Source organism: Ochotona curzoniae, unplaced genomic scaffold (genome assembly GCF_017591425.1).
Source record: "Ochotona curzoniae isolate NIBS_2020 unplaced genomic scaffold, NIBS_Ocur_1.0 contig_2321, whole genome shotgun sequence".
Lineage (NCBI taxonomy): Eukaryota > Metazoa > Chordata > Mammalia > Lagomorpha > Ochotonidae > Ochotona > Ochotona curzoniae.
Genome location: NW_024465421.1, coordinates 22,984,681 through 22,998,169, shown reverse-complemented (window position 1 = coordinate 22,998,169; position 13,489 = coordinate 22,984,681). Strand labels below are relative to the sequence as shown.

Sequence of the window (13,489 nt, the reverse complement as noted above, 5' to 3'; positions counted from 1 at the left end):
TCATGCAAGGCAAGAACTTTATCCACTAGGCTCTCATGGTAGGCCCAAATAAACACACATTTTAAAAAACTCAACTAAATTAGAAGTAATCGTTGGAGGGTTGGTGTCGTGGCATTGCACACTGAGTCTCTGACTGCAGTGCCAGCATCCCATTGGTGTGTTGGTTCAAGTCCTGGCTTTTGAGCTTCTGAGCCAGCTCTCTGTGGCCTGGGAAAGCAGTGGAGGATGGTCCAAGTCCTTGGGCCCCTGCATGCATGTGGGAAACCTGGAAAAGAGCTCCTGGCTTTGGATCTGCTCAGCTCCAGATGTTGTGGCCATTTGGAGAATGAACCAACAGAAAATTTCTATTTTTTCTTCTGTCTTTGTAACTTTGCCTTTCAAATGAAAATGAAATATATCTAAAAAGGTTTTAAAAGAGGCACACTGCAGTTTAGCTAAACTGCCACTTGAGATGGCCATGTTCCATCTTGCAGTGTCTGGTTCAGGTTCCATTTCCACTTTGAATTCCAGCTCGCTGCCCTTGCTGCCTGGGTGGCCACAGATGGTGGTTCAGCTCCTTCATCCTTGCTCCCTGTGTGGGAGATCCAGATTAGGTCCTGGTCTTCTGGCTGCAACTTAGTCCAGCCCCATCTGTTGGGGGTATTTGTAAGCTGAGCCCCACATTTGATTTTTGAAATTCCTTAGACCTTAGATTCTGAAGTAGGGATTTGGCTTGTTGTGTTGCTCTCGCTGTGTTTTGAGTCTTGCCGCAGCTGGGATGTGGAGAGCCTCACGTGGCAGTTCTGCCGCCCTCTCAGTTGCCTGCTTTTTGTTGAATGCTGTGTTTGTTTTCTCTGACAGGTATGAGCCGCAGACTGACATCCCTTCTGACGTAGAGACCGAACAAGATCGAGTTTTCTTCATCAAGGCAATTGCCCAGTTCATGGTTAGTTGACAGGTGTTGTTTGTTTTGTTTTGTTGCAAAGATTTATTTGAAAGGCAAAATAATAGAGAGATCTTCCATCCTTTGATTAACTTCCCAGGTGGCTGTAGTGGCTGGGGCTGGGCCCGGCGGAAGTCAGGAGCCCAGAGCTCTATCCAGGCCTCCCATGGGTTTAATAGAAACCTAAGTACTGGGGCTATTATCTGCTGCTTTCTCAGTAGGAATTGGATTGGAAGCAGAGCAGCCAGGACTTGAACCAGCGCTCCAGTATGGGATGCCTATGTTGCAAGCAATGATTTAACCTGCTATCCACACACTGGCCACAGTTGGCATTTATTTATTTGGTAGAGTTATAAACTTGACTAGGTTAGGGGTGCATTCTGGTTAGTGTTGCTTTCAAATTGAGTTCAGTTCTAAAACCATTTTTTTTTGCCAGGTTTTTATGGAACCTTCTCACCAGTCAGAGTTAAGGCATTTTCTCCTTGCTTTTTTATTTATTTCCATTTTTGTTTGAAAGGCATGGAGACAGAGTAGTCCTCTTACTCCTGGTTTACTCTCCAGATGCCCGTGGCAGCCAGTGCCAGGCCACATGAAGCCAGGGGCTCACCACTCATTCCAAGTCTCCTGGCATCGTAAACAAGGACCCAAGAACATGAGCCATTGCTGATGCCCTCTAAGATGTGCATTAGCAGGAAGGGAGACTAGCAGGTGGAGCCGGTACTTGAACCCAGGCACTCTGACAAGATTACAGGCTTCCCAAGGGGCGTAGTGACCACCACACCACATGCTGCTCTTTACTTCAGCCTTTGCTGATTTTGAATTAGGTAATATGTTTCATGATCCAAATTTTTTAAAAATCACGAAATAATGACTCAGTTGGCTTTCTGTACTGTCTTTCTTTAGCCCAGTTGCCTTCCCAGTAGTCACTGCAAAAGTTTCATTATCGAGATGTAGTTCTTAATACACATTTTCCATGAACTCTTTGAATGTTCCCTCAATTGCATGGACCTCAACATTTTTTGCACCTTTTTAGTGCTATTTTCTGCATGATACATGTAAACTTCATGGTACATGTAAGCAAATTAAACTTGTGTTTTTCTTTATTTTACACATATGGTAGCATACTATATGCTACGGGCTAGCATCTTAACTTTTTTCAACTAGTAGTTTATTTTTGGAGAATGTGCCAAATACATACAGAATTCCCTTATTTTCACTTAGTACCTGAGTCGTGTTGGCTTGCATGGATGTCATAATGTATGTAATTTATGTAGGTAGGTTTTTAAAAATTTTTTAAAGAATTATTTTATTTTTATTGGAAAGTCAGATATACAAAGAGGAAGAGAGATAGAGAGGAAGATTTTGGGCTTGGCACGGTAGCCTGGTGGTTATAGTCCTCACCTTGTACACACCAAGATTCCTTATGTGCACAGGTTCTAATCCCAGCAGCCCTCTTCCCATCCAGCTTCCTGCTTGTGGCCTGGGAAGGCAGTTGAGGACGGCCTTGGGACCCTGCACCTGCGTGGGAGACCACGAGGAGACTCCCAGCTCCTGGCTTCAGATCGTCGCAGCTCCGGCTGTCACAGCTGCTTGGGGAGTGAATCATCAGATGGAAGATCTTTTCTCTACCTCTCCTTTCAGTATATCTGCCTTTCCAATAAAAATAAGTAAATATTTTAAAAAGACAAGAGAGGAAGATCTTTCGTTCATTGATTCACTCTCCAATTGACCACAATAACCAGAGCTGCATTGAACGGAAGCCAGGAGCCTGGAGCCTCTTCTGGGTCTCCCATGCAGCTGCAGGGTCCCAAGGCTTCGGGCCATCCTCTACTGCTTTCCCAGCCAGATGGGAAGCAGGTTGGCTGGGATTAGAACCAGCACCAATATGGGATCCCAGCATGTGCAAGGTGTGGACGTTAGCTACTAAGCTACCACGCTGGGCGCGTAGATAGGTATTTAAGTTGTATGCACCTTTTGCTCTTCGAAGCAGAGCTGTAACTTGTAATCTGACATAATCTGTCATGTGTGAGTGTAGCCAGAGTCAATTCATGGGATTAGAATTGCTGGGTGAAAGTTACGTGCACTTATAATGTTGGTATCTTTTACCAAATTTCTGTCTATCCTGGTTACAGCAGTTTGCACGCCTGTTCACAGATCTCTTGAATACTTCCTTTTTTTTCTATTCTGTTATAACCCAGTATTGGCAGAGACAGTCTCAAATCGCCAATGTAGGATTTTGTTTGTACATTATGTGGAAAGGACCTTCAACTTTTGCATTTTTGTGTAAAAATAGGCCACAAAGGCACATATAAAGCTCAACACAAAGAAGCTGTACCAGGCGGATGGCTATGCGGTAAAGGAGCTGCTGAAGATCACATCTGTCCTGTATAATGCCATGAAGACCAAAGGGATGGAGGGCTCTAAGATGGGAGAGGAAGACATCAGCAAGTTCAAGTTTGACCTGGGCTCCAAGGTAAGGGCCATGCAGGTTTGCGGAGAGGGCCGGGAATATGCTCTTCCGGCTAGCCGTGGCATCCGTGTCGGCCTCGGAGCACCCTGTCTCCGTGTCTGAAGGGCGTCTTGCCAGCTGTGCTCTTCAGTGCTGGCAGTCACAGGCAGTGAGTGCAAATGTGGAAAGCCCAGTGCTTCACATCAAGGTGAACCAGGAGTGACCCTACATCTATGTTGCAGGGTTGGGGACCATCAATTGGAGAGCAGTGCTGAGGTATGGAAGGCCCCACGTCATTCATGCCATGGTCAGAGTAAGGCAGGGGACAGCAACCAGGAGTGCTTGGGGACCTCAGAGATCTGAGGCGGAGGAGCGGCAGAGCGTGCAGGCAGGTGGGCTCTGAGAGTGCACTTTGTGCGTTGGAGGAAGAGCGGGGAAGCTGGGTGATGAGGGCGGGAGGCAAGGCTGTGACAGGCCCTCTGGCACCTGGGGCGCCTTTCACTCTTACTCTTGAGTGAAGGTGGTAGGATTTTAAGCAGAGCGTTTGATTTCCCGATTCCAGGCTGAAGGCGTCTCCGTAGCTGGAGAAAGCCATTTCAAAAACACCAGATTCTGGGCACTCTGGGCAGAGGGCATGGGCAAAGCAGAGCTCAGGGCTGTCTGGCATGGAGGAACTGACACCACAAGCAAAACTGAAGGCTTGTCACCAAGCTCCACGGTGATGGTTAGCTTGTGTGGTTTAGGACAAATATAGTGGCCTCTCTGTTGAGGGACCTCCTAGCCTGAGTGGCAGCAGCTTCTGGTCTCATGAGCTATGAAGAACTGGGGATGGAAAAGGACTGCTTGCTGAGTCAGGATGAGTGTGCTGCCTCGGAGCTTGCCCTGGCCCCATGGGGACCTCAGCTCCCGGCTCTGGCCTAGGAATAAGGGAACTCTGTTAGGAGTGCGAATGGGAGCACGGCCCACTCCAGGACCTGAGTTCTTGGAGTGGCTCCCGTCAGACACCATGGTGCCTGAACCGGGCCGCTGCTGTGTGGTAATCACAGCGACCCAGGAGGTCTGGTTGGGTGAACCTTGTCATCACCTCAGGTTGGGCCTGAGCACTAGGCTGCTTGGCGGAGAGAAGTGGGTGCAGCCATGGTGGGGGACGTGTGGCCTGCGGGCCTGATGAGGCCTGTGAGGTCATTTGGTCTGGCCCTTTAAAGACAAAGGCAGGCAGGACTCAAAATTCAAAGACTCCACAACAGGCTAATTTTTTCATAAATAATTTGGTGTGATTTGTGAATGATATTGTAAATATTCGAATTCCCCATCCCTGGGCTTGAGGTTAGCACACTCTGTTGGTAGGCCTCAGGGATCGGATGGGGCCCGAGTGTAAGCGAGAAGGCGCAGGGGAGATCCTGAGGCAGTGCCGGGCTGTTTGTTTGCCAAATGGAGCCACTGCCGTATGGCCAGCCTGCCAAGGAGCCGAGCGCTAGCTTCTATAACGTTCTGTAACATTCACAGTGGACGTGGCTGCCATGGTAAGTGGCTGCAGCACTCAAGTTTTCAGTCTGAGTGCCTGAAAGGATGAAGTTGTTCCTTGTTGAAATGCAGAGGAATCTGGGTGGTTGGGGAGGTGGAGCAGAGGCTGGGGTGCAGGGACAAGCCCATTTGGAGCTGGGGGTGTGCGAAGCATCATCACGTTGATGGGGGAGCCGTGAGGTGGAGGAGTGTGGCGGAAGGCCGGCCTGCTGGACTGCTGAGAAGTGGGAGTATGAGGGGAATCCTGCAGAGAGCGGGGCTTGTCTGCCACGAGGGGGGATAGCAGCCGGAGCTGGAGGGCCGTGCTGGGTAGGGAAGAGAAGCTGGAGCTTGAAGGCTGGGTGAGATGAGGGTGTCATTGCTTGTCGTCTTCCTGCGGTGGCTCCCACTTGGGAATCTGGGATGGCTGGCAGTGCCTAGTGGCTGTAGCCCCAAAGCCTCAGACAGAGAGTGGGCAAAGGGAAGTTTAGTAGAGGCCTCCAGGAGGGTATCAGGTATGTACCCCCCATTTCCCTGCTTCTATCAGGGGACCGTACTCTGACCTCCAAGAGGGAGCATGTCAGCCTTGAAAATTGACATTACCCTCTCAGTTTTTTATCCAGGAGCTCTTTTGGTTTTTTTTTTTTAGTATTTATTTATTTGAAAGGCTGAGTTATGGAGGACAGGGTATTGGAGGAGAGAGAGATCTTCGACTTGTTGGTTCACTCTCCAAATGGCTGCAGTGGCCGGAGCTAAGCTGGTCTGCAGCTGGGAGCCAGAAGCTTCTTCTTCTCCCATATGGTGCAGGAACCCAAGGACTTGGGCCATCTTTCACTACTTTCCCAAACACATTAGCTCAGAGCTGGGTTGCAAGTGGAGCAACCAGGACTCAAACCAGTACCCATATGAGATATCAGCACTACAGGTGGTAGTTTTACCAGCTACCCCACAGTGTTGGCCCCCAGTCCGTGAGCCCTTTAAAGACTCCCTTGTAACACCCCGTATTGGAATGCTGGTGTGAGTCCTGATTCCTCTGCTTCAGATCTGGCTTCCTGCCAAGGCATCTACAAGGTTGGGACTTACTTGGGTTCTTGCCATCCATGTGGCTGATTTGGGTGTAGTTCCTGCCTCTTAGTTCTGCCTCAACCAGCCCTGGTTTTTATGACATTTCAGAAATGAACCAGAGAATAGAGTATTCTCCCTCTCTTGCTATAAAACAAATAAAACTTTAAAAATAATAGTTTCTTGGTATAACAAAAAAGAGTAGGATGAACAATGTTTGCTTTCTTTTCACCATTAACTTATAGAGGATCTAACGTGTAAAGTTTTCGTCGTTATTATGTAAAAAATTAAAATTTCAGTTTGTTTTCTGTTTCACCAGAGTGGTTTAACAGGTTTAAAAGCTTGCATGTTGGAAGACTTATTTTTGTTATTAATTTCTTTATTTTAATGCATTGTAATAAAAGTGCCATTTATGCCTAAAAAAGAAAGAAAAGACTGCCTTGTACCTCCAGCTTGTGGACTCAGTTGGCCTTGATGTTGGTGTCTCAGAGCAAGGAGTTGTGGGACTGGCTTCGTGTCTGCTTGGCCCAGGTGTCCTCAGCAGCTGTCCTGAGAGCTCTCAGCTGTGGCAGGTTGGTGTGTGGCACTTTGAAGTGTGTCCTGTGGTGCAGCTTCCGGCTGGAAGGAAGCAGCTGTACTGGTAAGCATTGAATGCCAAATCAAACCCCTCACTGAGGTTTCTGGGTTGGTGTTTTTCTTCCAGGTGGCCGACCTGAAAGCAGCCAGGCAGCTTGCTTCTGAGATCACTTCCAAAGGAGCATCCCTGTATGACTTGCTGGGCAAGGAGGTTGAGCTGAGGGTGAGCAGTGTCAAAGTAACTTCCCTCACCAAGCACATTTCCTCTTCAGTTCTGCTTCTCCCTTGTGTCTCTTGGTTCCTTTCAGTTGTGTAACTCATGCTTCCTGGGAGAGTTGTATCAAACATGAGCTCCTCTTCCTGCTCTGGTACGTGCCAGCTGAGAGAGGTGGATGTGTGTTGTGTGGCTGAGACTGTCCTCCCATGCCTGTGCCAGCCCTTCTGGTCCTGGTGCTTGTTCCTCACAACTTCCTTGGCCGCAGCATCCTTCGTGAGAAGTGCTTGGCTACACCCACGTGTGCCAGCCTCGCTACCTGGGGATCACCAGGGAATCACTCTGATGACATTGGGAGTTGCAGAAATCTCCTGGGTGACACTCACCACAGCAAAGTTTGGGATTGCTGATTGGCAGCCGCTCCCCATCAGCTGCAGTTGATGTGGCCTTGGGAAGGAACTTTGGTGCATCCTTATTCCATCCACTGCCTTTAACCAGCGTTTGGCAGTGGGTGCTTCCCTGCCCTCACCCACTCCGCCACACGTTAACCTTGCCTGGTGCCGAGGCTGTCCCCCACCAGTGATCACCAACCACGGCAAGGCAGCGAGCTCTTCCTCTTCAAGCAAGCAGCGAGTAAGCAAGCTGTCCCTGTTGGTGGTGTTTTCCCCGTGTGGAGATGAAGTGCACCACTCAGTAGAGGAAGCACGGATGGTGTTTGATACCTCGGCCATGAGCCTCGTCTAGTCCACTTGGGTTACCATGACAGCATGCACTACCCTGAGAGGTGTATAAACAAACACACATGTCATTCTCACCGTTCTCGATCAGGGACCCCACAGGTGTGATAGCTGGTGAGAGCCTGTTCCCTCCTGCTAGACCTTGTGTGACCAGTGTCAAAGAGCTCTGCATGGTCTCTTGTCAGGGCGCTCATGCCCTTCCTGGGCATACAGCCCTGTGACCTCACCTCCCAGTATCATCATGATGGGAGGATTTCAACACAGGAGCCGGGGAAATGGGACACACGTTCAGTCTGGCAAACCTCATAATGCAGCCCACTTCTCAGAAGCATCCAGTACTGCCACCCTGATTGGCTCCTGGTTAACACGAGGGTTGGGACAAGGTGAGCCTGAGTCAGAGATAAGCACCATGCAGGGCTTAGTCACAGGAAACTTATGGAGCTGATAAGGGATGCAGGCAGCACATCTCGCCATGTTGTTCGGGAGTCACATGAGCAGAGTGGCGATGAGGATGCAGATGTAAGGGAGAAGAAGGCACTGTTGCATTCACATTTACAGGTGGAGTTGGTGCCCGCGGAGCTACAGGCTGAGGATCCTGAGCTGTGGAGTGAGGCCAGGAGGGCATTCGGAGCCTGGGCCGGCCTTGAGGGAGGCGAGGGGGAAGTGTGGTATCAGAGATCCACACTGCAATGAAATGTTGAGAATTGGTCGTTGAGCCATGTCTAGATCTAAGAACATTGGTTTTGAAACAATTTTTCTGAAAATATATGAAAATGTTTTTTTGTTTGCTCTAGGAACTGAGAACAGAAGCCATTGCAAGACCGCTGGAAATCAATGAGACTGAAAAAGTAATGAGAATTGCAATAAAAGAGATACTGGTAAGATTACTCTGCTTTTATTATTTTAAAAAGTTTGAAAGGCAGAATAACAGAGGGAAGGGGAGAGACAGGAAGATCCCCCTCCGGCTGGCGCACTCCCCAGATGGCCACAGTGGTCAGGGCTGGGCCAGGTGTGGAGCAGGCTGAAGCCGGAAGCCAGGAGCTCCATCCGAGGCTCCCACATAAAGAGGCCCATGTACTCAGGTTGTCTTCTGCTGCTTCGCAGGCCCATCTAGCAACTGAGCCAGCACTGTAGGGGGCTTAACCTACTGCATCACAACACCAGTCCCTATTTAATATTTTTCTTCTTGGGACTCAGAAATACCATTTTCTTAAGTGTTCAATCCACAAACAAGGTGGATGTAATAAGTATTTATTAGGGTCTGGCACAATGGCTTGATTGGCTAATCCTCCTCTTGTAAGCAGCAAGATCCCAATTGAGCACCAGTTGTGGTCCTGGCTGCTGCACTTCCCATCCAGCTCCGTGCTTGTGGCCTGGGAAAACCAGTAGAAGGTCCAAAGCCTTGGAACCCTGCGCCTGCGTGGGAGACCCAGACAGGCTCCTGGCTCCTGGCTTCAGATTGGCTCAGCTCTGGCCATTCTAGCCACTTGGGGAGTGAATCAGCGGATGAAAGATCTTTTTCTGTGTCTCGCTTTCTCTCTTTAGAACTGCCTTTCTAGTTAAAAAAAAAAAATTAGTGGGGAAATTGAGAATTTATAGAAAAGTTTTTACGAAATCTTGCCTGCTTCTTACTGTTGTTTTTCCCTTCGTTACAGATATTAGTTTCTGTTGTTACTGAAGGTTAATGCATTATTTCAGTACATAATGCATTGTCTTACTTTACGGATTCCTCCTGGCTGGCCAAGTCAGTGTTTTCTAAGCTTTCTTAATGTTAAAAAGCGCTGCATTGGAAGAGTGGTCCCCAGCCTATCCGCTCAGCGCGTTTGCTTCTCTCATGCAGAGGCTTCCCTCGGAAGGCAGACAGTGACAGGGAGTCAGCTGTGTGATCTGAGCCAAGTTGCCAAGCTGTAGGTCCCTCTGTCTCTTCAGCTGTGGAGTGGAGAGGGTGCTGGTGCCTGTGGCGTGGGGCACTGGGAGCACTGATTGTGACTGTGCAGGCCAGGACTGATCTCATCTCTGACTAAGAGACCAGAGACAAGTTTTACTTTTCTGTGAGTTTGTGATTCTTTGTAGTTTGAAAATGACACCCTCCTGTTTGCCAGTGTCCTGGCTGAGTCAGCTGCACATGTTGCAGTCATCTGTGGAAAGCCTCAGGTGGGCACAGTTGCTGTCCTGGTGGCCATCCCTGAGGCATCTCCGGTGTGGGAAGCATCAGTGATCCCAGCAGTGCAGATACGTGGGAGGAGTTGGGAAGTACACATCATTGTTTTTAGAAAACCAGGGAAAACGTTTGCATTTACACATTGCTCGTCTCATGTAATGAACAGATTATATGTAAAAAGTAATTTTTGTTTTTAATGTCAAATTGATGTGGTGGGTTTTAATCTGACTTTGACCCTGTGAGTGGGCATGTGCCCACTGGAGGCCCTGGAACTGCAGTCAGTGCTCTGTAGGACTGCTGTCCTGCAAGTGTCGTGGTGTCCAAACAAAAAGAGTCAAACCACTTACACTCCTCCATGTACCCCAAAGCTACAGAGAGACCTGCAAGTGAACAGGAAGCCTTTGGGGGTGTCGGCTCTTGTACCAAGCCCTGCAGGGGGACCATCTGGGATGGGAAGACACCTTGGGGATGCAGCCGGACTCCTGCTGCAGCAGACAGGAGCTCTGAGCTGCCAGGCTCCTGCCTGAACCAGCCTCCCAGGCATACCCGTGTGAGGATGCCATGTGTTGCTTTGGCCACAACTGCTTCCCGTGGACTCTCAGAGAGCAGAGATGTCTGTGGCTGCCAGCCCTGGCCCCGGCCCTGTCCCTTTCCTGCCCAGCCTGCTGTCCGGGCTCCTGTTGCACAGCCTTGCCACTGATTTTACCAGCAGAGTGGCTCCTCTGGAGTGGAAAGGAGAGGAACCTTCTTCTCTCAGTCCCAGCAGGCTGTGGGTCAGGGCTGAGCCCACCACGGGTCGTTTCGCATTCTTCCAGTTCAAGTGTACTTGTGGGAACAGCTTTTCTGAAAGTGGCCGTTTCTGACCAGAGGAGCCGCCTGATTGCTGCCAAGGGTAGCCACTGGCTCCTGGTGATATGTGCCCAGTCACATGCAGGCACTCCAGGCAGATGTCAGACCTCTCTCTCTGTCGGTCTGGACATCGATCATCTTTGTATCTCTGGGTAGAAATGTACCCATATGGGATCCTGGTGAATGATTTTTTTTTTGGATCTCTGTGACTTTCCTCTTGGAAATAGTTAGGTGGATCCTTTTTGCTTTGTTTACTGTAGTGCTTTCTGCATGATATTGACAGCTGAGAGTTGGAAAGTTCCTCTCAGGAGTCAGAGTGGTGGTCCTCACTGACATATTGTCTCTGTTTCCTGTCAAATGCAGGTGCAGGTTCAGAAGACAAAGGACCTGCTCAATAATGTGGCCTCTGATGAAGCTAATTTAGAAGCCAAAATTGAAAAGAGGAAATTAGAACTGGAAAGAAATCGGAAGCGTCTCCAGACCCTGCAGAGCGTCAGGTAAATGTGAAACGAGAATACGCTAGACCAGGAACGAGGGCTGACGACAGTTCACGGGCTGTTTCTGAGCAACTGGGAGATTACGAACGTTCCCAACACCAAGAAAAGATAAATGTCGAGGGGACACATATGCCAGTTACCCTGGCCTGATCATGAAACATCCTTTGCATGAATAGAATGTTGCTGTACCCCCAAAATATGTATAATTACCATGTGTTAGTGTTTTGTTTTCAATATTAACTTGTGAGAGTTACAGGGAGAGTAAGAGGGAGAAACAGATCTTGCATCTGCTGGTCCACTTCCCAGTTGGCTACAGCAGCTAGAGCTGGGCAGTCCAGAGCCAGAAGTGAAAGGTTTTTTTTGGCTCTCCCACATGGGTGCAGAGGCACAGGCACTTGGGCCATCTTCCACTGGAGGATCTTTCTCTCTGTCTCTCTTTTCTGTATATCTGCCTTTCCAATAAAAATAAATAAATCTTTAAAAATTAGTTTAAAAAATACATTTTTAGAAATAAAGGGGCAAGCATTTAGGCTTGCAATTAAGACACTGGTTTAAGACAACTGCACCCCGTATCTGAGTGCCTGGTTGTCTTGTCCTGTCCACTTCCGGCTCCTGGCACACTCTCCTTCCAGTGTGGCAGCATTAATGGTTAAACTAGTTGAGTTCCTGTCACCCAGAAGGGAGACTCGGGTTGAAATTTCGGCTTTATCCGAATCCTAGTCATTACAGACATCTGAGGCATGAGCCTGCAGATGGAAGTTCACTATCCATCTTTCTCTCTGGTTCTCAAATGAACAAATTAAAAATAGGGGACCAAAAAGTAGAGGGTTCTCGCCTGTGGTGCTGTAAGTTAAGTTACCATTGTGACACCTGCATCACTTCTGTTGTGCTTCCACCCAGCTCCTTGCTGGTGTGCCTGGGAAAGCAGCAGATGGCCAAGTGCTGGGGCCCTGCTGCCATGTAGGAGACCTGGAAGGAGTTCTGGGCTCCTGGTTTTGGCCTGGCCCAGTACTAGCCATAGTGACCATCCAGGAAGCGAATGAGTGATGAAAGATCTCTTTGTCTCTCACTCTTTTAAATAAATGAATATTTAAAAGTAAAACAAAACAAACAAAAAGAAAGGAAGGAAGGACAGAGACTGAGGGATTAGAAGGGACCAAGTGCCAGAGCAGTGAGAAGGCCTCTCAGAGGCATCTCTGTCCCGAAACGTGCCTGTGTTGCTTGGTCCACTGAGCAGACTGCCTGACTCCTCTTTCCTGCATTTAATTTGTCTGGAAAACCACTAAATTCTTTAAGCTTTTATAACTTCTTGGAATGCAAAGCAAAATAAGTAAATCCAGATGGGGAAAGTTACATGAGACTTGTTCTTGGAAGATCTTGCCAGAAACAAATGGAAACAGAAACATACTCCCATCTCGTGGTTTGAATAGATTCTAGATTTTGATGACTCCTCACTGGTCAGTGAGATGTTTTTGCTGACTTGACCTCACTGGGAACACATTTTCAGAGAATAGTCATGGGTCAGAGGGGCTCAAAACACCTACGTTCATGGGACTTCTGCAAAAAGATTAATTTGTCCACTTATTTGAAAGACAAAGGTGAGAGGAAAGAGATTAATGGATCTATCTTTCATGCACTGGTTCACTCCTCAAATGACATCAGCCAGTTGAGAAGTGGGGCCGCCGGGATTAGAACCAACGCTCATATGGGGTCCCGGCACATTTAGGGCTAGTGCTTTAGCTGCTATACTTTTGTGCTGGACCCACGTTCTTCTTTTCTTATTTCCAAACTTTTATCACTATTTTTCACTGTTTTATACTGTCACAGTAATATAGTTGTTGAAGTACTTTGCACTGGTTCTTACACTGGTTTTATAGTAATGCTTTGGAACAAAGAATTCCTCATTTTTCTGGGAACTAGGTGCTGGAACCTAACCTGGTCTGACACACCCTAGACCCAGTCCACAGTGCAAAGGAATGCTATAGCCATGTCCAGTCTAGTTCGCTGTCCCCATTCCAGCTGTCATGCTCACCAGAGAGAACCACAGCCCAGCCAGGGCATCTCCTTAGCTCCCCGACCAGGCCTGTTCCCAACCACAGATTCTGAGTGTGCCAGTGCTTATTCCAATCCAGCGCTGAATAACCCATCCCCCATCTTGACCTTTGCCCTCAGATGCTGCAGCCTGATTGGCCTGGCCTGGCCTGCACCCCACTCCCTACCGTTTGTCCCAACTCTCATTGGTGGGTGCTGCAACCTAGCCCTACCCAGCCTGCCTCTATCCTTCACTTTCATGCAAACTGGTAGGTGTGATAGCCTAGTGTAACTCAGCAGGTTCACACCCCACCCTGGCTCCTGTGAATGCCAGTGTGCTATGGTTTGGCCCAGCCCTGCCTGATAAACTCCCGGAACCAACCCACATATTTGCCAACAAGTAAAGCAGCCTTGCCCAGTTTCACCAACACCCAGCCTTGACTCTCGTACTCAGCAGCGGGAGTGATGGCCTACCAGGGGGGTTCTCT

The 13,489-nt window shown here is 48.7% G+C and overlaps 1 protein-coding gene across 4 annotated transcripts in view; it reads left to right on the top strand.

The window, feature by feature from the left end:
• The window catches only part of LOC121151720 (clusterin-associated protein 1), a 54,715-nt gene that overhangs the window by 3,204 nt on the left and 38,022 nt on the right, over positions 1 to 13,489 (top strand). For all 4 annotated transcript variants that reach the window (XM_040973454.1, XM_040973453.1, XM_040973455.1 and 1 more), the window contains exons 3-7: positions 841 to 925; positions 3,216 to 3,395; positions 6,640 to 6,735; positions 8,258 to 8,341; positions 10,837 to 10,970. In XM_040973454.1, coding sequence (XP_040829388.1) covers positions 841 to 925; positions 3,216 to 3,395; positions 6,640 to 6,735; positions 8,258 to 8,341; positions 10,837 to 10,970 — 579 coding nt within the window. The remainder of the gene's footprint in view (positions 1 to 840; positions 926 to 3,215; positions 3,396 to 6,639; positions 6,736 to 8,257; positions 8,342 to 10,836; positions 10,971 to 13,489) is intronic.